This window comes from Cetorhinus maximus, chromosome 4 (assembly GCF_964194155.1).
Source record: "Cetorhinus maximus chromosome 4, sCetMax3.hap1.1, whole genome shotgun sequence".
Taxonomy (NCBI): domain Eukaryota; kingdom Metazoa; phylum Chordata; class Chondrichthyes; order Lamniformes; family Cetorhinidae; genus Cetorhinus; species Cetorhinus maximus.
This window is the reverse complement of record NC_135882.1, coordinates 176,046,262-176,073,600: the sequence shown is the minus strand read 5'-3', so window position 1 is coordinate 176,073,600 and position 27,339 is coordinate 176,046,262. Positions and strand designations below refer to the sequence as shown.

At 43.1% G+C, this 27,339-nt stretch overlaps 1 protein-coding gene across 4 annotated transcripts in view; it reads left to right on the top strand.

The window, feature by feature from the left end:
* lama3 (laminin, alpha 3) overlaps nt 1-27,339 on the top strand; it is a 500,534-nt gene that overhangs the window by 456,945 nt on the left and 16,250 nt on the right. For all 4 annotated transcript variants that reach the window (XM_078541180.1, XM_078541178.1, XM_078541182.1 and 1 more), the window contains exons 64-72: nt 7,391-7,530; nt 11,180-11,306; nt 15,349-15,486; nt 17,698-17,825; nt 19,405-19,548; nt 24,804-24,957; nt 25,043-25,218; nt 25,468-25,657; nt 26,629-26,781. In XM_078541180.1, the coding sequence (XP_078397306.1) occupies nt 7,391-7,530; nt 11,180-11,306; nt 15,349-15,486; nt 17,698-17,825; nt 19,405-19,548; nt 24,804-24,957; nt 25,043-25,218; nt 25,468-25,657; nt 26,629-26,781 (1,350 nt within the window). The remainder of the gene's footprint in view (nt 1-7,390; nt 7,531-11,179; nt 11,307-15,348; nt 15,487-17,697; nt 17,826-19,404; nt 19,549-24,803; nt 24,958-25,042; nt 25,219-25,467; nt 25,658-26,628; nt 26,782-27,339) is intronic.

Genomic DNA, 27,339 nt, shown 5'->3' with positions numbered 1-27,339 from the left:
AAATACATAAAATATAAAAATATTTATCTATGATATTCCCTGTAAAATATCGAGTCATAGGTCTGAATTTTTAGCTCGGCGGGTGGGCGCACCCCCGACCTGACCGAGCGTGAAATGACAGTCGCGTGACAGTTTGGTCGGCGGCCAGGCACTGGAGCCGGCAGCACACCCACCGATGATTAAAAGGCCTATTAAGGCCATTAAGTTATCAATTGTGCTTAATTTTTTTCTGTTGTTTCATAATTTTTTCAATATATTCTTCATCTCCCTGAGGCAGCTCTGTGCCTCGGGGACATTATTCAGTGCTCTTTCACGCGCATGTGCGAAGTTTGTGGTAGGCCTGCTCGCCCTCCTTCCGCCCCCCCACCCCCACCGCCTGCACAGGCAGCGCTGAGCTCCGCCGCTCGCGTATCATGCTGGACGGGCATTAATTGGCCCGTCAGCATGAAATCGCGGTGCGCTGTCAATCATGGGCAGCGGTCGGCTTCCTGACTGCCCCCGCCAATCCCGCCCATTGTGTCCATGCTGGCCATCAAGCGCCTATCTATCCTAATCCCACTTTCCAGCACTTGGCCCGTAGCCCTGAATGTGCCCATTTCATGTGCTCATTTAAATACTTCTTAAATGTTGTGAGGGTTCCTGCCTCTACCACCCCCTCAGGCAGTGTGTTCCAGATTCCAACTACCCTCTGGGTAAAAAAAGTTTTCCTCAAATTCCCTCTAAACCTCCTGCCCCTTACCTTAAATCTATGCCCCCTGGTTATTGACACCAACGCTAAGGGGAAAAGTTTCTTCCTATGTACCCTATCTATGCCCCTCATAATTTTGTATACCTCTATCAAGTCCCCCTCAGCCTTCCCTGCTCTAAGGAAAACAACCCTAGCCTATCCAATCTCTCTTCATAGCTGAAACGCTCCAGCCCAGGCAACATCCTGATGAATCTCCTCTGCACCCTCTCCAGTGCAACCACATCCTTCCTATAGTGTGGCGACCAGAACTGCACACAGTACTCCAGCTGTGGCCTAACTAGCGTTTTATACAGCTCCAACGTAACCTCCCTGCTCTTATATTCTATGCCTCGGCTAATAAAGGCAAGTATCCCATATGCCTTCTTAACCATCTTATCTACCTGTGCTGCTGCCTTCAAGGATCTATGGACAAGTACACCAAGGTCCCTCTGATCATCTGTACTTCCTAGGGTCCTACCATTCATTGTGTATTCCCTTGCTGTGTTAGTCCTCCCAAAATGCATCACCTCACACTTCTCAGGGTTAAATTCCATTTGCCACTGCTCTGCCCATCTTACCAGCCCATCTATAATGTCCTGTAATCTAAGAGTTTCCTCTTCACTATTTATGAAACCACCAATTTTCATGTCATCTGCGAACTTACTGATCATATCTCCTATATTCATGTTTAAATCATTAATGTACACTACAAACTGCAAGGGTCCCAACATCAATCCCTGAGATAATCCATTTATCACAGGCTTCCAATTGCAAAAACAACCTTCGACTGTTGCCCTCTGCCTCCTGCCACTAAGAAAATTTTGGATCCAATTTGTCCTGGACCCCATGGGCTCTTACTTCCTTGACCATTCTCCCATGTGGGACCTTGTCAAAAGCCTAGCTGAAGTCCATGTAGACTACATACACTGCACTACTGTCATCTACCCATTAGTCACGTCCTTGAAAAATTCAGTCAAATTTGTTAGACATGATCTCCCCCTGACAAAACCATGCTGACTATCCCTGATTAATCCCTGCCTCTCCAAGTGTGGATTAATCCTGTCCTCAGAATTTTTTCCAATAGTTTCCCTAGCACTGATGTTAGACTCACTGTCCTGTGATTACCTGGTTTATCCCTACCACCCTTCTTGAATAATGGTACCACATGTGCTGTCCTCCAGTCCTCTGGCACCTCTCCGGTGGCCAGAGAGAATTTGAAAATTAGTGTCAAAGCCCCTGCAATCTCCTCCCTTGCCTCACATAGCCTGGGATACATCTCATCTGGGCCTGGGGATTTATCTACTTTTAAGCCCACTAAAACCACTAATACCTCCTCCCTTTCAATATTAATTTGTTCAAGTATATCACAGTCCCCTTCCCTGATTTCTACACCTACATCGTCCTTCTCCATAGTGAACACAGATGAAAAGTAATCATCAAAACCTTACCTATTTCCCCTGGCTCCACGCACAGATAGCCACTTTGGTCCCTAATGGGCCCTACTCTTTACCTGGTTATCCTCTTGTCCTTAATATATTTATAAACTGCCTTGGGATTTTCCTTTATCTTGCCCACCAGTGTTTTTTCATGCTCTTCGCTCTCATAATTTCTTTTTTAAGTACCCCTCTACACTTTCTACAGTCCTCTAGGATTTCCACTGTTTTCAGCCCTCTGTGTCTGCCATAAGCCTCCTTTTTTCCTTACCCAATCCTCTATATCTCTTGACATCCAGGGTTACCTGGGTTGGTTGATCCTACCCTTCATCTTTAAGGGAACATGTTGGCCCTGAACTTTCACTATTTCCTTTTTGAATGACTCCCACTGGTATGATGTAGACTTTCCTACAAGTAGTTACTCCCAGTCCATTTTGGCCAGATCCTGTCTTATCATACTGAAATTGGCCTTCCCCCAATTCAGGACCTTTTATTTCCAGTCCATCTTTGTCCTTTTCCATAACTACCTTAAATTTACTACTATATCTACTAATATACTTTGAGGGGCCTGATTTCTAGGCTCCTTTGGGGCCAGGAGTGAAGGCGGGAGGACAAGTGAGTGCTAAAAACAGTGAGGCCAGCTAATGTGCTGGATTTTCAGATCCATCTGGAACCTGGTTCAATTTTTGGACGTTGGATGACAGGTCAGTGGGGTACCTGCCTACACACAGCGGATAGTCGCTCCAGGTAGTTAATAGCCACTTAAGGCCAATTATAAGATGCCAGACTGTGGGGAGGTGGCGTGGAGGGTGGGAGGCAGGGGGGATGGGTGGTAGCATTCCAGGCAGGTCCTACCTGCCTGCCTGGGCCCAGCAGCAGCTGCAGGCTGCCCTGTAGAGGGCCCTCCATCTTCCACCTCCAGTGGCCTGGATGCAGAAGGTTAAAAAGTTGGAGACAGAGTGCCTCCATTTTGAAATGCCTTTTCTCTTACTTACCACTCTTATAATCTGCTGTTCCTTTCAATCTGGAAGTCTTCTGATTGGCCCACCAGCTTCAAGAGCTCACCTGCCGTTCTTAATTGGATGGAAACTTGCCTTCTGGCCATTAATTGGCAGCTCCAGGGAAAATCACAATGAGTGACTGTTCTCCACACAGTGTGGGTTACTGACCCACATTTCAGCCTGATGGTGGGCTTCAGAAGCCCACAGGGAAAATCCTGCCCGTGGACTCTTTCTTGTCTTTGTCTATACATGTTATGTACAGCACATTGAGCCTGACTGGTCAATGTTGTTTTTATGTTTCAAACCAACCTCCCCCCACCCCTCTTCATCTTGCTCCCTCAATATATCCTTCTGTTGCTTTCTCCCTCATGTATCTAGTTTTCCCTCAGTACTGGAACCATCTTCACTATGTCTCCCGATCAAACCCCTTCATGATATTAAAGACCTCTCCCAGGTCCCCTCTTTATTTTCTCTTTTCCAGAGAAAAGCACCTCAGCCCATTCAATCTTTCATGATGGTTATATCAGTTCTGGTACCATCCTTCTAAATTTTTGTCCTACTTTCTTCAGTGCTTCTATATCCACGTAAAGACTAGAAATGCACACTAGCGGCAAATGGTGATAAATAGAGGAGTGGTTGGCTACCATTACATCGTAAGAAAACAATAACTTACAAAATATTGCAAAATATTTACAGCATGGAATCAGGCCATTCGGTCTCCATTCTCATCATCTCATCCTACCAGAAAGAAAGATTTGCTTTTATAGGCCTTTTGCCACCACTGGGCATCTCAAAATGCTTTACAGCCAATGAAGTAATTTTGAATTGTACTGTAAGGTTCAGGTTCAGGACTCACATTACCCTAAAAGGGGGGATGAGCTCACAAGTGATTTTCAAGTGGTTTATTAACAAGCAACAGTTTAAAAATGATGCACAAGTTAAATAGATAGGAAAAGCATACCACCCGTGACAGATGAGAATGGCTTACGACTCCTGGAGGACGAAAGGATGGATGGTGCATAATAAGCATTGATATTTGAAGCTTCAGGCAGCAGCTTCTGTGGCTCTCTAGCCAAAGTGTTATGAAACTCTTCACCTAGTCTTCCTCGGTCTTCCCCAGTCTTCCCCCATTTGAAGAAGACAGCTGCCCGATGAGGGCTGCCCCCTTTCCTTCTGAGCACCCGTTAATATGCTTTATTTCCAGGGATTGGTTGTTTAACCTGCGTCAATCAACCGTCCAAGTTCTTCTGGCCAATGACCAGGGGTCAAGGGTGAAATTTTACGGCCCCTCCCATTGGTGGGATCTTCCGGTCCCACCGAAGTCCTAGGGCTTTTGAACGGCTTGTCGCGTTTTCCGGCCCCGCCCCGCCACAGCGGAGCCATAAAATTCTGCCCCAGGTGTCACCTCCCACCTGTCCAATTGGCTCGAGGTTGGCCTTCAGCTTGTCTCATGCTGGGTACCATCGTTAACTCCTGCCAGACACTTGCCTTAAGAGGGTACAAGACACCATCCTATCAACTCAGGAATCTCAGCATGGAAGCCTGTATCAGGAGACTATGATATGAGATCCTTGATAGCACCATTCTCCATTGCTATTTTCTTCATTTTATTTCAGCCCCTGACTGCCAGGGACTGCTCGAGTGTTTTTCCTGAGAGAGAAAAGCCTTCTACCAGATAGCCTCACACTTACTTAGACTTAGTCCCGCAGAAGAACTAAGGACAACAAGACCCCGCCACCGGCCCTTCGCAATCTCTTTTTTTCCAGCCCAGGTGGCGTTCCCACTCTTGAGGCTCCTCTTTAAATGTACTTCACTAGGTCTTCTTCGGCTAGTCCCAACAACTTCTTCCACCTGTTTTCTTTTCATTAGTCGAACAGATGGGTTTTTACAAGTTGATGAAAGCTTCATGGTCATCAATTCCAGATTTTTTTAATTATTGGGTTTAAATTCCACCAGCTGCCATTGGTGAGACTTGAACCTGTGTCCTCAGAGGATTAGCTTGAGTCTCTAGATTACTAGTCCAGTGACAGTACCACGACACTACCATTTCCCCCCCTGGCGGTATCCATTCTACTACCACTCTGGCAGGGCCAGGAGGCAAAATACATGTCCTGCCAGCCTCAGTTGTCTCCCTGTCATGATGTCTTGCAGATTCCTCTGACCAGTCTTCTGTAGCACTTCTTCATTGGTGATGCTGTCTGTCCATGTGATGCCGAGGATCTTACAGGCAGCACTGGTGGCCATACTTGACATCTTTGTTGTTCTCTTCCATGTCTCATTGGCATAGATTGCAGTTGGTACTACTAAGGACAGCAGAGTTGCAGCTTCATGGCCGTGTTGATGGGGATGGATGCCCAGACTGTGTGGAGCCATTGGAAGACTGATGCCTCTTTGCCAATTTTTGTATGTTGATCTCTACATTACCCTCCCTGGAGACTTTGCTCCCTGGGTAGGGGGACTGATCAATGTCCCCTATGTTCTGTTGCCCGATGCTGATGGAAGGGCCTTGTTGCCCTCCAGTCATCATTGCCCTGGTCTTTTCACAGCTGATGCATAGACCAACCTTGGTGCTGTTACTCTAAAGACTGGTGGTCATGTCTTGGAGCTCACATACGATACCTTGGCCAGCAAGGCGATGATCTCTGCGAAATCCAGGTCCGCCAACCAGTGGTGTTGCCACAGCATGCCAAAGTCCACACCCACCTTCCCCATGATGAACTCAGTACCGATAGGAAAAGGAGAGTGTGCAGCCTTGCCGTACTCCTGTAATGATATTGAAAGAGTCCAAGGTGCCCGTGCTGGTCTTGATGCAGCAGCTGGAGTGGCGGTATAAGGCTTTGAAGATGTTAATATACTGCTCCGGGATACCATTCTGTCTTGCAATGCCCCAGAACGACCAGATAGATGCTGTCGAAAGCTTCTTGAAATCAATGAAGTTGGACTGTCTCCAATGCCTTCACAGTCTTCCTAAAGTGCAGCGCCCAGAACTGCAAGACTCCAGCTGGGGCTGAGCCAGCATATTGTACAGGTTCAATATTATGTCCAGGAGACCATCACCCCCCACCCACCCCAATTCGCTCTTCTTTTAAAGAGCAGACATGGAATCTTACAGCTGAAAGGGCAGACGTTGGTTTAACGTTGCATTCAAAACACTATACATCTGACAGTACAGCCCTCCCTCAGTACTGGAGTGGAGTGGCAGATGATTTGTGACTCAATTCCTGGAGTGGAACTTGAACCTGGAATCTTTTGACTTGGAGGGGAGAGAATGCTACCAGCTGAACCAAAGCTGACAATATCAGCATATCTTCCTATTCCTTTCTCCTTCATGTGCTTATCTAACTTCCATTAAATGCATCTATGCTTTTCACCTCAACTACTCCACTGGTGACAAGTTCCACATTCCGACCACTTTCCACTAAAGACATTCCTCCTGAATTCTTAAGTGACTACTTTATGTTTGTGGCCCCTAGTTCTGGTCTCACTCATAACCATCTTCTCCAGATCTACCCGTCTTCTCCACATCTACCCTATCAAGCTCCTTCATAATTTGAAAGATCTCTGTTAAATCACTTCTCTTTACTGGAGAAATAAACCTCATCCTGCTTAATCTTTTATGATAGTTATACCTCTCAGCTCTGGCATTAACCTCTTAACTGTTTGTCCTTTCATTAGTGCTTCTATGACCTTTTTGTAATTATGAAGACCAGACCCTTGCGCAGTATTCTTTGTGTTCTCACCAAGTTTCTATATAATTTTAACGTAACTTCTCTGCTTTTAAGTATTAGTGGTATTTAATGCATTATGTTCCCTGCAGATGAACAGCTTGCTTCAGTACCAGGTTCACACTTTGTGAGGTGCTGAATGGTATTTTCATGAAACTCTGCTTCCTGACAATATTCCAAAAGTGGTTTTGAAGTACCTCAGTCTAAAAATATTTTCAGAGAAAAAAAGCTATTGCTGAAGACTCAAAGGCTGGAGTTTTCCAGCACCACTGTGGCGGGTTCCCGCATGCCAGGGCCAGTAAACCATTGAAATCTCCATTCGCATCGCCGGGACCACCAACGTGAGGGGCTGGCAAATTCCAGCCAAAGTTTTCAGATATACCTTTAGCTGAAGAGAAGCTAACAATTTCTAGCTCTCAAACCTTATCTATCAATTAATTAGTTTTATCATATTTGAAATCGTATTCAAACTTACAATTTTTTTCAACTTCCACTTAATTTAAGATCAAGCTCCTAATGTTCAGATCCAAGCGTGCTGTTGTAACTGTCAACGCTGACATTTATCTGAGTGCACAAGATGCTTTCAATGAGTTGAATTTCCCTGATTACTACCTTGGAGGAATACCATCACATCTTCAGGAAGGGTATGTTGATGTGCTTTTCTTTTTTGAAAGGAAGCTGGATGCAAGATATAATTGCCTTTTTAACAAATGTTTCTCTGTACAAGTTTTTTTTTAGAGCAAGAGTAGTTTCAACTTATTGTGAGATAAATATGAAATATGAAAATAAAAATCAGGCCTCTGAATTTCCATGGAGGTCTCCCTATCTCTGTAGCTACAACTTCAGCAGGAGGTCGGTGGAGACACATTATGCCAAGGGAACTGAAATGAAGACTGACATAGGGGAAGTCAGTGGCAGAGTGGCATTGTCACTGGACTAGTAATCCAGCAGCTAGTGGAATTAATTCAATGAATAAATCTGGAAAATAAAGGTAGTCTCAGCAATGGTGACCATGAAACTATCATTGATTGTTGTAAAAACCCATCTGGTTCGCTAATGTCCTTTAAGGAAAGAAATCGCTGTCCTTACCTGGTCTGGCCTATGTGTGACTCCAGTGTGGTTGACTCTTAGCTGCCTTCTGAAATGGCCTAGCAAGCCACTCAGTTCAAGGGCAATTAGGGATGAGCAATAAATGCTGGCCTTGCCCCTGACACCCACATCTTAAGAATAAATTAATTAAAATGAACAAATTCTCCTGCAACTCTTCCTAACTGTTCATGCCATTTCACCCGGCAGCTCTGCCGATCTCCCCTTGCTGAGCAGTGCAAGACAACAACATCAACAACTTGCATTTTATAGCACATTTAAGATAGTAAAATGCTCCATTAAGATGCTACATAGGAGTGTTATCCAACAGGATTTAATACCAAGCTACATAAGGAGATATTAGGACAGGTGACTGGATTCTTGATCAAACAGGTACATGAATTATAGAGTAATTATAATGGGGGACTTTATTTATCTGAATGTAGACTGGAATTGTTTATGGGATGAGACACTTATGAGGAAAGATTGGAGAAGTTGGGACTGTTTTCCTCGGAGAGGAGAAGGCTGAGAGGATACTTGATAGAAGTTTTCAAAATCATGAGGGGTCTGGACAGACTAGATAGGGAGAAACTCTTCCCGCTCGTAAACAGATTGAGAACCAGAGGGCACAGTTTTAAAGTGTTTTCCTAAAGAAGCAAATGTGAGGTGAGAAAAAAGTTTGGAATGCACTGCCAGGAAGTGTGGTGGAGGCAGGTTCAATTGAGGCACTCGAGGGAATTGGATGATTATTTAGATAGAAACAATGTGCAGGGTTACAGGGAAAAGGCAGGAGATTGGCACTGGGTTAAAATGCTCAGAGAGCCAGTGCAGACACAATGGGCTGAATGGCCTCCTTCTACAACTTAATTCTGTGATTCTGGGATAGTAATCATGTAAAAAGAAGAGATGGGCAAGAGTTCCTGGAGCATGTTCAGGAGAATTTTCTAGATTAGTATGTTTCCAGTCCAACGAGGAAGATTTGGCAGATTTGGTTCAGGGGGATGAGGTGGGTCAAGTGAATCAAGTGTCAATAGGGGAACATTTAGGAGACAGTGATAATTGTATGATAAGGCTTAGGTTGACTGTTGAAAAAGACGAGGAGCAATCCAGAGTAAAATTCATTCACTGGGGAGGCTCAATTGCAACGGTGTAGGAATAGACCTGGCCCAGATAAATTGGAATCAAAGATTGGCACGCAAAACGGTAATGGAATAATTGGTTACCTTTAAAAAGGAGATGGTTTTGGATATATCAAGGTGCATTCCCACTAGGTTGAAAGGTAGGGCATAGAAATCCAGAGCTCCCTGGATGACAAAAGAGATAGATATGAAGCTGAAGCAGAAAAATGGTGCATATGACAGATTTATAAGGTGGATAACACAGTTGAGAACCAGGCTCAATGCAGAAGGTTCAGAGGGTAACTGGAACAAGAAATAAGAGAAGCAAAGAGAGAATATGAAAAGAGACTGGTGACTAACATAAAAGGGAATCCAAGAGATTTCTATAGGCATATTAATAGTTAATGGTGATAAGAGGAGTGGAGCTGATTAGGGACCTAAAAGGGGATTTACACTTGGAGGCAGGGGGCATGGCTGAGGTACTAAATGAATACTTTGCATCTGTCTTCACCAAGGAAGAAGATGTTCCCAGGTCACAATGAAAGAGGAGGTAGTTGAGTGTCTAAATGGGTTAAAACTTAATAAAGAGGAAGCATTAGATAAATGTGGCTGGCTGTAAATAAAGTTGATAAGTCACCAGGACTGGAAATTGAACATTGAATTGAAAAAGTAAATTAAAATGCTATTAAAGCTTCTTTAATTCTTCAGTGTGCATAATTGTGTAGCTCACTCTAATACTGGCCCACACAGAGTGGCCAGACTCCAGGGTCACTCCTGAACCTGTGCAGCATTAGGTGCCTTCAGTTGGGCTGGCAGCAAGACATGTCCAGTCACCCAATCTAGGAACTGCTCTTGGCTCGATCTGAAGTAAAGGGCAAGACCTGGTGAGCTGCACTCTTCTAGAATTACATAACTTATTGACGTTCACTGTCAAGATTCATATTCTCAGAATGACCACGGGCAGTGATTGGCACTGGCAGTATAATCATGCCATAGTGTGTTATCACCTTCAGGAATGGAAGGAAAAGAAATAGGGCAGAACTTTCTGCCTGTCGGGCGGGCGGGCCCGACCCAATCTCCGGCGGGTGGGGAGCCGATCCCCGCCGGAGAAGCGGGCCCCGCCGCCATTTTAAGTGAGCGGACCAATTAAGGCCCGCCCAGCGTGACGTCCGCCTGGAAGTGCTATGCGCTCCCTGTGCAGGCAGGGGGGGGGATTCCCAAATGTGAGAGTGCACTCTTTCACGCATGCGCACGAAAGAGCGCACAGCTCCCTGAGGCTAAGTGCAGCCTCAGGGAGATCATTGACATCTGTGTAAACTTTAAAAATAGAAAAATAAAAACACCCTTAACATGTCCTCCTCATGTGACAATGTCACACGAGATGGGACATGTTAATAAATTTCACTAAAACTTTATTAAAGTTTTTTTAAACCCTACGTGGAATCTCATCCCGCTGGTGGATAAGGTTTCATGTTTTTTCAGAAGCCCGCCGGGGCTCCTGGCCTGCCCACCAACCTTAAGGTTGGATGGGCAGGCCCTTTAATTGTTTTAATTATCCTGTCAATAGCCTCAATTGGCCATTGACAGGTTGGCGGGCACACTGCTGATTTGGCTGTGCCTCCGCCTTCCTGAAGATTTAAATGGGGCGGGTTCCCCCGACATCATCGTGCATCATTTTTGCGTCGGCAAGCAGGCCCCGCCCCCTGCTCGCCGACGGAAAAATTCGGCCCATAGGGTTGGAAAGAGAAGAAAAGACTTATTAGGTGCAATTACCATGTTGGCTAGGGTGTAATGAGGCCTCTCCTTACTTCCTTCAGTCAAACTGATTAGCCAAGAAGCAATAATTTATCATGTTTCATTTAGATATTTAAAAGCTGCACTATCTCATTTTCCAAAATTACAAAAGGCTGCTACATTTGAAAATCATCAGCATTTGCTAACGTGTTTATATGAGTTAGATGATGGGTGACATTAAGTAGGGTAGGAGGAGACTCGTGTAGACTGTAAACACAGCATGGACCCGTTGGGTCGAGTGGTCTTTTGCTATCCTGTAAATTCTGTGTAATTCTATTTGATTTTTTAATTTCAGATTAAACATGCGTGTAAAAACATCCATACGAGCCTGTGTGAAAAATCCGAAAGCTAATGATAGGAACATAGATCTATCCGTCGAACGCGTTGTTGGTGTTAGTAAAGGCTGCTCACATGCACTATTGGTGAGTTTTAGTAATTTCCTGTTGATGATCAATAATAATGAATATCTTAAAGAAAATAACAAAATACCTCAGGGTTTTAGATGATTTGTTAGCCAATCATGTGGAAGACAATGGCTGGGATTTTCTGTTCCTGGCTCTGCCCACTGCTGGCTGGACCGGAAAATCCCACCCCGTGACTTTTTAAACTAAAGAAAGACTTTATCTTATATAAAACCTTTTGCAATATCATGACATCTCAGCCAATTAAGTGTTTTGAAGTGTAGTCGTTGTTGTAATATGGGAAAATATGGCAGCCATGTTATGCACAGCAGCCTCCAACAGGCAGAAATTCGAGTGTGACCGCATAGTCTGTTTTAGAGATGTTGATTGAGGAATAAATATTGCTATATGAAGCCGTGAAGCCACAAACTCTGCTTAAGCTTATTAACAGGAAAAGATTTGAGTTTATTCATTTATCTCCTGAAGAAAGGTTGTACAGGTTGGGCCTACACCCAGTGGAGTTTAAAAGAATGAGAGGTGAATTTATGGAAACATATAAGATCCTGAGGAGACTTGGTAGGGTGGATACAGGAGATGTTCCTCTTTAGGGGAGACTAGAACTATGGGACACGGTTTAAGAATAAGAGGTCTCCCTTTTAAGATGGAGATGAACAGAATTTTTTTCAGAGGGTCGTTAGTTTGTGGATTTCACTTCCCCAGAGAGCAGTGGAGGCTGGATCATTGAATATGTTCAAGGCTGAGTTAGGCAGATTTTTGATAGACAAGGGAGTCAAGGGTTATGAGAGGCAGACAGGAAAGTGGGGTTGAGACCAAAACCAGATCAGCCATGATCTTATTGAATGGCGGAGCAGGCTCGAAGGGCCGAATGGCCTACCCTTGCTCCAAATTCTTGTGTTCTTATAAAAATATATTAGTATTAATTTCTTAAGTTTCCTATTTATTTATTGATTCATTAATCACTGCACATTTTATTCATGTAATTTCAGAGATAGTCTTAACAATTCATTGGTACATTAAAATTGTTATACTCTGCTAAATTAATTTGGGTAATAGCTTGGTAGTCACATGAGACTAAAACGTTCCTGAAATCTTGAAAAATTAGAGGAAGCACGTGGATTGTAATACGTAGGCCTCTCACCTTTCTATCACTTAGTTAAGACCTGGTTAAGATTTAATAGTTTGGTCCCTTGGTTGAGAGGGTTACCCTATGATGAAAGGCTGAGTAAATAGGGCCTATATTCTTAGAGTTCAGAAGAATGAGAGCTGATCTAATTGAAATATACAAGATTCTGAAGGGGCTTGACAGGGTAGTCACGAGATGTTGTTTCTGCAAGCTGAGGAATCTGGAACACAGGGACACACTTTCAAGTAAAGAGGACAATCATTTAGTACTGAGGAGACATTTCTTCTTCAAAGAGTTGTGAACCTTTGGAAATATCTATGTCAAAGGGGTGTGGATGCTCCATTTAAGGCTGGGATAGACAGATTTTTCATCTCTCAGGGATTCAAGGGATATGAGGAATGGACAGGAAAGTAGAGTTAAAGCCCAAGATCAGCAATGATCTATTGAATGGTAGACCAGGCATGAGGAGCCATATCATCTATTCCTGCTCCTATCTCTTGTGCTCTTGTAATAAATAATTGTGCTAAGTTAGTCAAGTAATTCAAAAGCATCACTATCTGGAATGCTTTAATGTGTGGTGGAAGCAGACTCAATAATAACTTTCAAATAAAACAGGACAGGTGGCTCAACCATGGATTACGAAAGAAATTAGGGATAGTATTAGATCTATAGAGGAGACATATAAAATTGCCAGAAAAAGCAGCAAGCCTGAGGATTGGGAGCAGTTTAGAATTCAGCAAAAGTGGACAAAAAGATTGATCAAGAAGGGGAAAATGGAGTATGAGACTAAAGTAGCAGGGAACATAAAAATTGACTAAAAACTTCTATAAATAATGTGAAGAAAAAAAGATTAGCAAAGACAACAGTCAGAAACAGGGGAAATTATAATGGGGAACAAAGAAATGGCAGAAGAATTGAACACACATTTTGGTTCTGTCTTCACAAAAGAGGGCATGAATAATTCCCCAGAAATGTTAGGGAACCAAGGGTCTAGTGAGAGGGAGGAATTGAAGAAAATCAGTAATAGTAAAAAAAATGGTGCTAGAGAAATTAATGGGGTTAAAGGCTGAAAAATCCCCAGGGCCTGATAATCTACACCCCAGAACACTAAAGGAAGTGGCCCTGGAATTATTGGATGCATTGGTGGTCATCTTCCAAAATTCTATAGACTCTGGAGCAATTCCTACAGATTGGAGGGTGGAAATGTAACACCACAATTTAAAAAAGGAGGGAGAAAAAAAAACAGAGAATTACAGACCAGTTAGTCTAACATCAGTAGTGGGGAAAATGCTAGAGTCTATTACAAAAGACATGATAACAGAACACTTGGAAAGCATTAACGGGATTAGACAAAGTCAGCAGGGGTTTATGAAAGGGAAATCATGCTTAACTAATCTACTGAAGTTTTTTGAGGATGTAACTAGTAGAATAGATGAGGGAGAGCCAGTGGATGTGGTGTATTTGTATTTCAAGAAGGCTTTTGAAAAGGTCCCACAAAATAGGCTAGTGGGCAAAATTAAAGCACATGGGATCGAGGATAATATACTGGCATGGATTGAGAATTGTTGACAGACCAGAAACAGAGAGCGGGGATAAATAGGTCTTTTTCCAGATGGCAGGCGGTGACTAGTGGTGTACCACAGGGATCAGTGCTTGGGCCCCAGCTATTCACGATATATATAAATAATTTGGATGGGGAAACCAAATGCAATGTTTCCAAGGTTGCTGACGACACAAAACTGGGCAGGGTTGTGAGGAGGCTGCAAGGAGGCTTAGAGTGATTTAGACAAGTTGTGTGTGTGGGAAAACACATAACAGATGGAGTATAACGTGGATAAATGTGAAGTTATACGCTTAGGTGTGAAAAACAAAGACAGAGTATTACTTAAATGGTGATATATTGGGAAATATGGACGTACGAAGGGATCTGGATGGCCTTGTTCAGCAGTCAATTAAAGTAAACAGACAGGTACAGCAAGCAAAAACAGAATTACCTGGAAAAACTCAGCAGGTCTGGCAGCATCGGTGGAGAAGAAAAGAGTTGACGTTTTGAGTCCACATGACCCTTCAACAGAACAGAACAGCAAGCAGTTAGGAAGGCAAATTGTATGTTGGCCTTCATTGCAATAGATTTGAGTTCAGAAGTAGGGATGTCTTACTGCAGTTATACAAGGCCTTGGTGAGACCACATCTGGAGTATTGTGTACAGTTTTGGTCTCCCTACCTAAGAAAGGATAAAGTTGCCATAGAGGAAGTGCAGCGAAGGTTCACTAGGCTGATACCGGGGATGACAGGACTGTCATATGGGGAGAGGCTGGTTCGACTAGGCCTATACTCACTAGAGTTTAAAAGAATGAGAGGGGATCTGATTGAAATGTATAAAATTATAACAGACTAAGTGCAGGGAGGATATTTCCCCTGGTTGGGGAGTCTAGAACCAAGGGCCACAATCTCAGGATACGGGGAAGGCCATTTAGGACTGAGATGAGGAAAAATTTCTTCACTCAGAGGGCGGTCAACCTGTGAAATTCTCTACCACAGAAGGCTGTGGAGGCCGGGTCACTGAGTATATTCAAGAAAGAAATTGATACATTTTTGGATATTAGGGGCATCAAGGGGTATGGAGAGAAAGCGGGAATATGATGTTGAGACAGAGAATCAGCCATAATCATATTGAATGGCGGAGCAGGCTCAAAGGGCTGAATGGCCTACTCTTGCTCCTAGTTTCTATGTTTCAAAAGGGTATTGGATAAATACTTGGAAAGGAAAAAATTACAGGACTATGGGGAAAGAGGTGAGTGGGACTAATTTGTATAGTTCTTTTAAGAGCTGGATCAGGCACAACGGTGTGTGGCCTTTTATGTTGTATGGACATAAATAGTTACCTAATACAATGTTTTCTATTTTTCCTTTTGTTAGCTGGTCCGTACTGCCCATTTTAATGGTAGTGGATTATTGGGCCTTTCTGCAGCTGACTTATCCTTCCCTGAAAACTTCCACATTGGATTTGGTTTTTCAACAAGCCAGTTGAACAGTCTAATGTTTTCTTATGAAAAGGTAAGAAATATAGTGAGTGGTTTGCTCTGCCCAACTCTTTTTTTAAACAAGACGGCCTATTATTATCCTGCAGCAAAGCATCTCAAATTTTCTTCAAGAATATTTTTTGCTTAGAATTGAGTAGTTTATGCACATGAATAATATAGACATTATGGTCTCAAGGGAGACCATTAACTTTGAAAAAGAAAATCAAACTCTCAGTTATTAACAAATTATTATACCACAAGGTTTCACATTTTAAACAAAAACTTTTACTGTACAAGAATGAAACAAAACAAGTACTGCTAACGACACTATATTTCATGAACAATTATTCTTTAGGCTCGTAAATCTCAAAGGGTCACTCCCAATTCTACATTTATTTCCACCCAATAGTTGCCCTATACGTTACAGGATCTTGAGGGTTCCTTCACTTCTCTTGGCACCAAACCAAGGTGTGCCACAGCTCTCAGGAATTCACTTTGATTCACTTCCGTGTTCAGTGGTCAGCTATTCTCCGAGGTGTGAGATTTCTTGGGGTCCTTCCATTAGCATTTGGCCAAACAATCCTCTAACCCTCCTTAAGCACTTCACAATTGTGGACATCCCATGGGGTTTACTGCATTCTTGCTTAGCGACTCCAGCTCAGAAACACCCCTCTGTTCCTGGTGTACAGCTCCGTTACAGCTTCTGGCAGCTTTGCTCTTGCTCTCTCTCTTTGCCTATTTCCAAGCTGTCCAGCTCCCCCCAGACATAAACTGCCTGTTTCAGAGCTGCTCCCAAGCTCACTTATAGTTTCTGTGAGCTTCTCACACACACATAAACCCGAAACAAAAGGGTACCTCTCTGCATAACCTACCTCCATACCAATGCGACATATTTGGTATGTCCTAGGTAGAAATTTAAACCAATTATTTCCAACTTTCAATCTGTCCTGTGATCTGAAAAGATACCATAAGATCTTCCCTTGTTCACCTCTTGTTTTCAAACGTTTCTTTGATCTAGGGTTCACGTGAATAATTTTAACCCCTTATGAAGACAACTGTAGACATCTCATTTCCACCAAGAAACTCAAGAGGCCATCCAGTGTTTGATGGTTCCCCCCTTCCAACTCTGACCTTATTAAATAAACACAGGCCAACCTTTAAATGGCAATTACTTCAGGTCTGCATATCAGCCTCTCACCAGGCGTTTCCATTCATCTTACATTTAAAACTTCAATCCCTAAATTAAATGTTATACTCCTTAGACATATGAATCTGGAAAATAGATATTTTTTGCAATAACATTAATTGGTCATTATCAAAAGAAAAGCAGAAATGAGCATGCAGCACTGAGCACCACTTTAAACTTTCTCATACAATTAAAAAGTAATGAAAAGATAAGACTGGCATTTCTATAGCGCCTTTCAGAACCACAGCATGTGTCAAAGCTCTTTACAGCCAATTAAGTTGAATTGTAGTCACCGTTGTAATGTCGGAAACATAGCTGCCAATTGACCCACAGCAAGCTCCCACAAACAGCAATGTGATAATGACCAGGTAATTTTTTTTTAACGAGGTTGATTGAGGGATAAATATTGACCCAAGTGGAAGCAAGTTCAATAGTAACTTTCAAAAGGGTTTGGATGAATACTTGGAAAAGAAAAAAAAATACAGGACTATGGGGAAAGAGAAGGGGCAGTGGAACTAATTAGATAGCTCTTTCAAGAGTTGGCATCGGCACAATGGACTGAATTAATTTATTACCCCCTTGGGATATTTTATATCCACCTGAGAGGGGAGACATTGCACCTGAAAGGCATCACCTCTAGCAGTGCAGCACTACCTCAGTACTGCACTGGAACATGAACCTGGACTTTCTGTTCAAGTCACTGGAGTAAGACTTTAAACACAGCACCCTCCTAGTCAGAGACAATAATGTTATCCACTGAACCACAGTTTATACCTAATTACTGAAAAGGAGAACAAAAACCCATCAACACACATAGTAGATGATACACAGATGTTTTAACTCATTACTCTTACTTTGCAACCCACAATGGTGTCATCACATTGTGATCTCTGCGTCTTAAATAGGTTTCTGCCTACTATTAATGGGAGCCTCATCTGTCATTAATATTATGCTGGCCAGGAGCACAGTGGGTTGGAGGCAGGCTTTTTAATTTCAAGATTATAACCAAAACTGATCAACTCTGATTCTGAAAATAAAAGATTTTGTTTCATTTTGTAGGATAACTTTGAAGTTTTGCTGGAAAACGGCATAGTGAAGGTTAATATTCTGGGCACAGTCTTAACGTCTCAAAGCTCTTTCAATGATGGTGCCAACCATTATGTATCAGTCCAGAGGAGAGGAAATAGGTATGTTTCTTACAATTGCTTTCTTCACATTTTATCAATTCAGAGGTTTGTTTCCTTTAGTAGAGCACAGGATAGGAGGAGATGGTGGCGCAGTCATAATGTCACTGGAGTAGTAATTCAGAGGCCCAGGCTTATGCTCTGGGGGCATGGCAGCAGGTGGAATTTAAATTTAATTAATAAAATCTGTAATTGAAAGCTAGGCTCAGTAATGGTGACTGTGAAACTATCATCACTTGTCGTAAAAACCCATCTGGTTCACTAATGTCCTTTAGGAAAAGGAAATCTGTCATCCTTACCTGGTCTGGCTGACATATGACTCCAGATCACATCCAGACTCTTAACTATCCTCTGAAATGTTCTCGCAAGCCACTCAGTACTGGGGCAATTAGGAATGTGCAACAAACAAAATAAGGATAAACTCTTAGACCAAAATCTACATGCGTGAAGCACACAGGAGGTATACTTGCTGCATGGGAATTACTCCCCATGAGGTTGTTTTCAAAACATTTTATTAAATTTTATAAATATGATTGAATAAAATATATTACAAAATAACTGACAATTAGAAATCACTGGTTAGGCTTGAGTTGGTATTGGGCCTAATTCTGGGCACCACACTTAAGGAAGGATGTCAAAGCCTTGTAGAGTGTGAAGAGGAGATTTACTAGAATGGTACCAGGTATGAGGGACTTCAGTTATGTGGACAGGCTGAAGAAGCTGGAATTGCTCTCCTTAAAGCAGAGAAGGTGAAGGGGAAATTTGATAGAGGTCTAAAAAATCATGAAGGATTTTGGTAGAGTGAATATTGAGAAACTGAGCAAGATTTTAACTCACTCAAAACGCATCCACTTGCACAGAGTTAAAATCAGGCCCACTGTTTCTGCAATGGAACTAGAGGGAAGACAAGAGGGAAGTTTTTACAAAATGAACTGTTGTGATCTGGAATGGGCTGCCTGAAAGGCTGATAAAGCAGACTCCGTAGTAATGGGGAATGGGATAAATACTATAAGAGGAAAAGTCAAGGCTGTGGGGAAAGATAGAAGTAGATATTAGGTCAGATGACGAAAACTTGGTCAAAGAAGTAGGTTTTAAGTATTGTTTGAGAGGTGGAGAGATGTAGGGAGAGAATTCCAGAGCTTAGGACTTAGGAAACTGAAGGCACAACCACCAAGGGTGGAGCAATTAAAATTTGTTAAAATAGATTTAAAAATCTAAATTATTATTTAGAAATTGATGGTTTCCAGGTACGTTCCTAATTGTATTGGTTTATAACTATTTTCTTGATTAGCTGAGTAATTGTTACCACGTCGAATGGTTGAGGTGCATATCGTAGGTGCATTTAAGGGGAAGCTACAAGAGGGAGAAAGGAATAAAGGATATGCTGATAGTGACATGTAGGGGAGGGATGGAAATATAGGGGAGATGGAAACTCAAACCAGTCTGGCTGAGGGCCTGCCCTGTACATTCTATGTAATGTTTCGTATAAATAAATATTCATCATCACTTTTGTGCTCTTTACTTCTTGAGAATCAGCTGCTCTGTATTTACCACTTTGTCTTTTTTTCGAAAAAACTTCCAGGGTCTATCTGAATATAGATGATTCAGAAAACAAAACAGCAGAATTAAGATTGGCCCAGCCTGCCCCAAAAATGTCGGTATACTTGGGTGGAGACAAAGACACAAGGAACTTTGATGGCTGCATCAGCAATGTGTTTCTACGAAGGTAAATTATTCACTCTCTCTCATTCAACCAATCAGCAAAGGACAAATGTAACTCATTTCAACTGACATTGAGAAATGTTAATTTACTACAGAGAATTGTTGAGGGGAATAGTATTAAAGCCTTTAAGGGTAACTTGGATAAATACATGTTGGAGAAAGGATATGCTGAGAGGGTTAGATGAATTAAGATGGGAGGTGGTTTGTGTAGACCATTAAAATCAACATAGACCAAAATGGCCTGTTTCTGTGCTTTTTTTTATTCGTTAATTGGACATGGGCATTGTTGGCTAGGCCAGCATTTATTGCCCATCCCTAATTGCCATTGAGAAGGAAATGGTGAGCTGTCTTCTCGAACCGCTGAAGCCCATGTGGTGTAGGTAGAACCACAGTGCTGTTAGGGAGGGAGTTCAGGATTTTGACCCAGCAACAGTGAAGGAACAGAGATATATTTCCAAGTCAGGATGGTGAGTGGCTTGGAGTAGAGCTTCCAGGTGGTGGTATTCCCATCTTATCAGTTGCCTTTGTCCTTCTAGATGGTAGCGGTCATGGGTTTTGAAGGTGCTTTCTAAGGAGCCTTGGTGAGTTCCTGCAGTGCATCTTGTAGTTGGTATACACTGCTGCCACTGTGCATCAATGGTGGAGGGAGTGAATGTTTGTACATGGGGTGTCAATCAAGAAGGTTGCTTTGTCCGGATGGTGTCAAGCTTCATGATTGTTCTTGGAGCTACACTCATCCAGGCAAGTGGAGAGTATTCCATCACACTCCTGATTTGTGTTTTGTAGATGATGGACAGGCTTTGGGGAGTCAGGAGGTGATTAATCACGGCAGGATTCCTAGCCTTTGATCTGCTCTTGTGGCCACAGTATTTATATGGCTAGTCCAGTTCAGTCTTTGGTCAATGGTAACCACCAGAATGTTGATAGTGGAGGATTCAGCGATGGTAATGCCATTGAATGTCAAGGGGACGATGGTTAGATTCTCTCTCGGTGGAGATGGTCATTGCCTGGCACTTGTGTGGCACGAATGTTTTTTCTAGTTGTCAGCCCAAGCCTGGATATTGTCCAGGTCTTGCTGCATTTGGACATGGACTGCTTCAGTATCTGAGGAGTCGCGAATGGTGCTGAACGTTGTGCAATCATCAGCGAACATCCCCACTTCTGACCTTATGATGGAAGGAAGGTCATTGATGAAGCATGAAGATGGCTCCAACCAGCGGAGAGCTTTCCCCCGAATGCCATTGACTCCAGTTTTTCTAGGGCTCCTTTATACCGCACTTGGTCAAATGCTGCCTTGATGTCAAGGGCAGTCACTCTCACCTCACCTCGGGAGTTCAGCTCTTTTGTCCATGTTTGAACCAAGGCTGTAATGAGGTCATGAGCTGAGTGGCCCTGGAGTAACAGAAACTGAGTGTCAACGAGCAGGTTATTGCTAAGCAAGAGCCGCTTGATGGCACTGTCGATGACCCCTTCCATCACTTGCTGATGATCGAGAGTAGACTAATGGGGTAATAATTAGTCGGGTTGCATTTGTCCTGCTTTTTGTGGACAGGACATAGCCGGGCAATTTTCCACATAGCTGGGTAGGTGCCAGTGTTGTAGCTGTACTGGAACAGCTTGGCTAGGGGTGCTGCAAGTTCTGGAGCACAAGTCTTCAGTACTATTGCAGGAATATTGTCAGGGCCCATAACCTTTGCAGTATCCAGTGCCTTCAGCCGTTTCTTGATATCACGTGGCGTGATTAGAATTGGCTGAAGGCTAGCATCTGTGATGCTGGGGTCATCCAGAGGAGGCCGAGATGGATCATCCACTTGGTACTTCTGGCTGAAGGTTGTTGCAAATGCTTCAGCCTTATCTTTTGCACTGATGAGTTGTTTAATTGTCCATCACCATTCACGATTAAATGTGGCAGGACTGCAAAGCTTACATCTGATCTATTGGTTGTGGGTTCACTTAGCTCTGTCTATCACTTGCTGCTTATGCTGTTTGGCATGCAAGTAGTCCTGTGTTGTAGCCTCACCAGGTTGACACCTCATATTTTTAGGTATGCCTGGTGCTGCTCCTGGCATGGCCTCCTGCACTCTTTATTGAACCAGGGTTGATCCCCTGGCTTTATGGTAATGGTAGAGTGGGGGATATGCCGGGCCATAAGGTTACAGATTGTGTTCGAGTACAATTCTGCTGCTGCTGATGGCCCACAGTGCCTCATGGATGCCCAGTATTGAGTTGCTAGATCTGTTCGAAATGTCTCCTATTTAGCAAGGTGGTAGTGCTAAACATGATGGAGGGTATCCTCAATGTGAAGACAGGACTTTGTCTCCACAAGGACTTTATGGTGGTCACCCCTACTGATGCTGCAATTGACAGATCCATCTGCAACAGGCAGATTGGTGAGGGTGAGGTCAAGTACGTTTTTTCCTCTTGTTGGTTCCCTCCTTCAGCAGTCCCCAGCATCACAGATGCCAGTCTTCAGCCAATTCAATTCACTCAATGTGATATCAAGAAATGGCTAAAGGCACTGGATACTGCGAAGGCCATGGGCCCTGACAATATTCCAGCAATAATACTGACGACTTGTGCTCCAGAACTTGCCATGCCCCTAGCCAAGCTGTTTCAATACAGCTACAACACAGGCATCTACCTGGCAATGTGGAAAATTGCCCAGGTATGTCCTGCACACAAAAAGCAGGACAAACCCAATCTGGCCAATTACCATCCCATCAACCTACTCTTGATCCCCATCAGTAAATTGATGGAAGATGTAATCAACAGTGCTATCAACAGCACTTGCTTAGCAATAACCTGCTCGCTGACACTCAGTTTTGGTTCCACCAGGATCACTCAGCTCCTGACCTCATTACAGCCTTGGTTCAAACATGGCTAAAAGAGCTGAACTCCAGGAGTGAGGTGAGGGTGACTGCCCTTGTCATCAAGGCAGCATTTGACTGAGTGTGGCATCAAGATGCCCTAGCAAAACTGGAGTCAATAGGAATCAGGGGGAAAACTCTCCGCTGGTTGGAGTCACCTGCCGCAGATCCAGTCTGTCAGCTATGTCCTTTAGGACTCTGCCAGCTCGGTCAGTAGTGGTGCTACTGATACACTCCTGGTGGTGGACATTGAAGTCCCCCACCCAGAGTAGTTCCTGTGCCCTTGAGACCCTCAATGCTTCCTTCAAGTGGTGTTCAACATGGAAGAGCACTGATTCATCAGCTGAGGGTGGATGATATGTGGCAATCAGTAGGAGCTTTTCTTGTCCATGTTTGATCTGATGCCATAAGATTTCATGAAGTCCAGAATCGATGTTGAGGACTCCCAGGGCAACTCCCTCCTGACTGGATACCACTTTGCTGCCACCTCTGCTGTGACTGTTCTGCCGGTGGGACAGGACATACTCAGGGATGGTGATGGTGGTGTCTGGGACATTGTAAGGTACGATTCCGTGAATATGACCATGTCGGGCTGTTGCTTGACTAATATGTGAGACAGCTCTCCCAATTTTAGCACAAGTCCCAGATGTTAGTAAGGAGGACTTTGCAACGTCGACGGGGCTGAGTTTGCATTTGTTGCTTCAGGTGCCTAAGTTGATGCTTATCGACTTTGTAACTGAGTGCTAGGCCATTTCACTCAAAGGCAACAGTGCTACCAAAGGATCTAAGATTGATGCCATGACTCTTACCATAGAATGGGACTATATAGTATTTCAGTCCTTAATCTTGTGCTCAGATAAGACAATCTTGGTGGTGGAGTTTGACACACAACGATGGAAAGATCCTGATGATACAACCGAAAGGCTTGTTCGGCTTAGAATCATAGAAAAGTTACAGCACAGAAGGAGGCCATTCGGCCCATCTTGTCCATGCCAGCCTGAGGATACCCAGGTGCCCTTTCTAATTCCACCTTCCTGCACCCGGCCCATAGCCCTGCAGCTTACAGCACTTTAGGTGCAGATCCAGGTACTTTTTAAAAGAGTTTAAAGTTTCTGCCTCTACCACCAACTTGGGCAGCGAATTCCAGACACCTACTGCCCTCTGTGTAAAAAAAAGTTCTTCCTCATGTCCCCCCCTACACCTTCTGCCACTTATCTTGAATCTATGTCCCCTGGTTCTAGAATTCTCCACCAAGGGAAGCAATTTTATCCTGTCCACTCTATCTATTCCCCTCATAATTTTGTACACCTCAATCAAGTCACCTCTCAGCCTTCTTTGTTCTAAGGAAAATAACCCCAACCTATCCAATCTCTCCTCATAGCTACACTTTTCTAACCCTGGCAACATTCTTGTAAACCTCCTCTGCACTCTCTCCAGAGCTATTATGATCTTCCTGTAATGTGGTGACCAGAACTGCACATAATATTCCAGTTGTGGCCTCACCAGTGTTTTATACAATTCCAACATTATATCCTTACTTTTATATTCTATACCTCTACCAATGAAGGAGAGCATTCCATATGCCTTCTTTACAACCTTGTCTACTTGAACTGCTGTCTTCAGGGACCTGTGTACTTGTACGCCTGGAGTCACATATAGGCAAGACCAGGTAAGGACAGCAGATTTCCTTCCATAAATTGACAATGGCTTCATGGTTATTATTAGATTTTTATTGAATTCAAATTCCACATGGTGGGATTTGAACCCAGGTACCCAGGGCATTACCCTGGGTCTCTGGATTACTAGTCTATGCCACCACCTCTCCTTGATGCACTCCAGGAACTCACCAAGGCTCCTTAGACAGCACCTTCCAAATCCACAACCACTACCATCTAGAAGGAAAAGGGCAACAGACACATGGGAACACCAACACCTGGAAATTTCCCTGCTAGCCACTCATCATCCTGACTTGGAAATATATCGCTGTTCCTTCATTCTCAAAATCCTGGAACTCCCCCTCCACAAACTAACAGCACTGTGGTATCCCTACGCCACAGCACAGGACTGCAGCGGTTCAAGAAGGCAGCTCTCCAACATCTTCTCCAGGGCAATTAAGGATGGGCAATAAATGCTGGTCTAGCCAGCGATGCCCACATCCCATGAATGAATAAGAAGATACAGGGGTGAACAATGTATTCTTGTATTAGAAAGTATATATATTTCAGCTTTTTTACGTTAGCCTATCTTACTGGTTTACCCAAATAATTCATTACTCTAATTAATTTTCCATCTTTTAATGGTGATTTTCTTGAATACATGGATAACATTGCTGCTCTAAACAGATGATTTGGGGTTGGAAAGGACCTGGCTAATCACAACTCTTTGCCTTTAGGAATAATCAATTGCCCACAGTTGAAAATTTGGCAATTTCTACTGAGGATACTGGAGTGTACCTGGACACCTGTCCCCAACAGAGAGCCCCAGAAATGCTCATGTTGAAAGAGGGCAGAAAATGGAATGGTCAAGAGACAGTTAAAGTGAATAAGGTATGAAAACGTTCTTGTTGTATGCCGCAGCCTGAGTAAAATCAATAAACAAATGTATGTTGATGAAATGTTTCTTTTGGCACAGAATGGAAAGAATCATAAAGTTGTTCCTGATCATTCAATGAAGGAAAATGCAGGACAAGACGTTAAAGGGTGTCAGTTGCCATGGCAACCAAAAGCAATCAATGGTGCCTATCAATTTGGAGATTCACCAGATAGCAGATTGGAGTATGACTCTTTTCCTGAATCATTTAAAGAGAGGTAAAATGAGATCTTATTTTAGCACTAGTATTTTAATTATAAATCTATTGATATCAATGTTTACATAACAGCTGTCACGTTTCACATGTTGTATACTTTGTGGGTGCCATAAGTGGTTAAAAGAAAGTATATCATGTCTTGTGTGGCTTGGTACTTGTGTTAGAAAACAGAGCACCACCTGACTCTCACTGAGCAACACAACAAAAGGCATACGGATATATTTCAAATGCGATATTTACATTTTTTTAGGTCCAAATTCTCCATCGATGTGCGAACAGTTGCACCAGAAGGAACCATCTTTTATGTAGCAGATAAATCGGGGAAATCTTACATGACGCTTTATGTTTCAAGAGGCCGTTTCTTCTTTTCCTTTGCTGTTGACGGAAAGCAACTGAAAATTAAGAGCAAAGCTAAACACAATGATGGACAGTGGCATACGGTAAGTAAAGAAACAACAGCTAGTAGCTCCAAATATATGATTGTACATGAAAAAGGTACTTTTACCAACCTGTACTGTTTGTTTATCACTTGTCCAAAATCATTGTCTCATCCCTCACTAGGTTTTGTAATCTTATCTAGCCCTACAATCCTCCGAGATTCCTACGCTCCTTCAGTTCGGGCCTCTTTCACATCCACAGTTCCTTCTCTCCACCATTGGCCATGCTTTCAGCTGCTTTGCCCCTAAACACTGGAATTCCCTCCCTAAACTCCGCATCACCACCTCTCTTCACCTTTAAGATACTCCTTAAAAACTACAGTTTGCATGGTTTTGGCCACCTTATCTCCTTATGTGGTTTGGTGTCAAAATTTACCTGATAATGTTCCTGTGAAGAGCCTTGACTACATTAAAGGTGCTATATAAGTGTAAGTTGTTGTTGATATTTTGGCCACAGCAATACAAAAGGCAAGCTGCCAACCCAAAAAGGTGAACAGAGCTAGTCCGTAACCTGTACATTGGATTTTACAATAAACATATAGGACATTTTCATAGAAATTTGAATTACCAAAACACAGGGCTGAAGAAGACCATTCAGCCCATCCGACAATCCTCCCAACTGGAGAATCCTAAACTAGTTCCATTTTCCTGCTGTTTACCAACACTCTTGAGTGTTTCTGAGTGTTTAATCCAGCTTTAATGTCATGACTGCGTCAGCTGCAACAGCTATTTGTGGTAAAGCATCTCATATCCTTTCCATGAAAAATACCTAATCCATCCATGTTTTGTTAAAATTTCACAATCCTGAATGTAAAAACTTAAAAATAAGTTAAGAAAAACTTGGCTTGGGTTAAAAGAATTCATGCTGTAATAAAATTTACAAAAAAAAAGCATTGAATAACTAAGTATTATGTTCTATGAATCCCTGCACTGCTATATGTATAATTTACAATTTTTATGACCATTTTTTTAAGGTGGTATTTAGCAGAGAAAATAATAAGGGAAAGCTCATTATTGATGGCCTCCGGACACGACAGGACAGCATGGCCAGTAGTCCACTCTTGAAAGTTGAATCTCCATTTTATCTGGGTGGGGTACCTCCAGGCAAAAGGCGACGCAATAAGAAGGTAATGTGAAATTGGCAATTTGCATCCAGATCCCTCCATGGCCTTGCTCCCTCCCTATCTTTGCAACCTCCCCCAGCCATACAACCCACCAAGATCTCAGTAATCCTCCACTTGTGGCCTCTTGCACATCCCTGATTATGATTCCACCACCGAGGGCAGCTGTGCCTTCAGCTGCCAAGGCCCTTAGCTCTGGAATTCCCTCCCTAAAATTCTCTGTCCCTCTTTCCTCTTATAAGATGCTCCCTAAATCTTACCTCTTTGACCATGGGAACATAAGAACAGTAAGACACCATTTAGCCCCCCCAGCCTGTTCCACTATTCAATGAGATCATGGTTGATCTGTGACCTAACTCCGTATATCTGCCTTTGCCCCATATTCCTTAATGCAAAATTCTATCAAAAATCTATCAATTTCAGATTTAAAATTAGCAATTGATCTGGCCCCGCTGTGACTTTCGGTGGGACCAGAAGATCCCGGCAGCGGGTGGGATGGGAAAATCCCAGCCCTTGTGTATGGAAGTGTTTCCTAATTTCAGCCCTGAAAGATTTGGCTCTAAT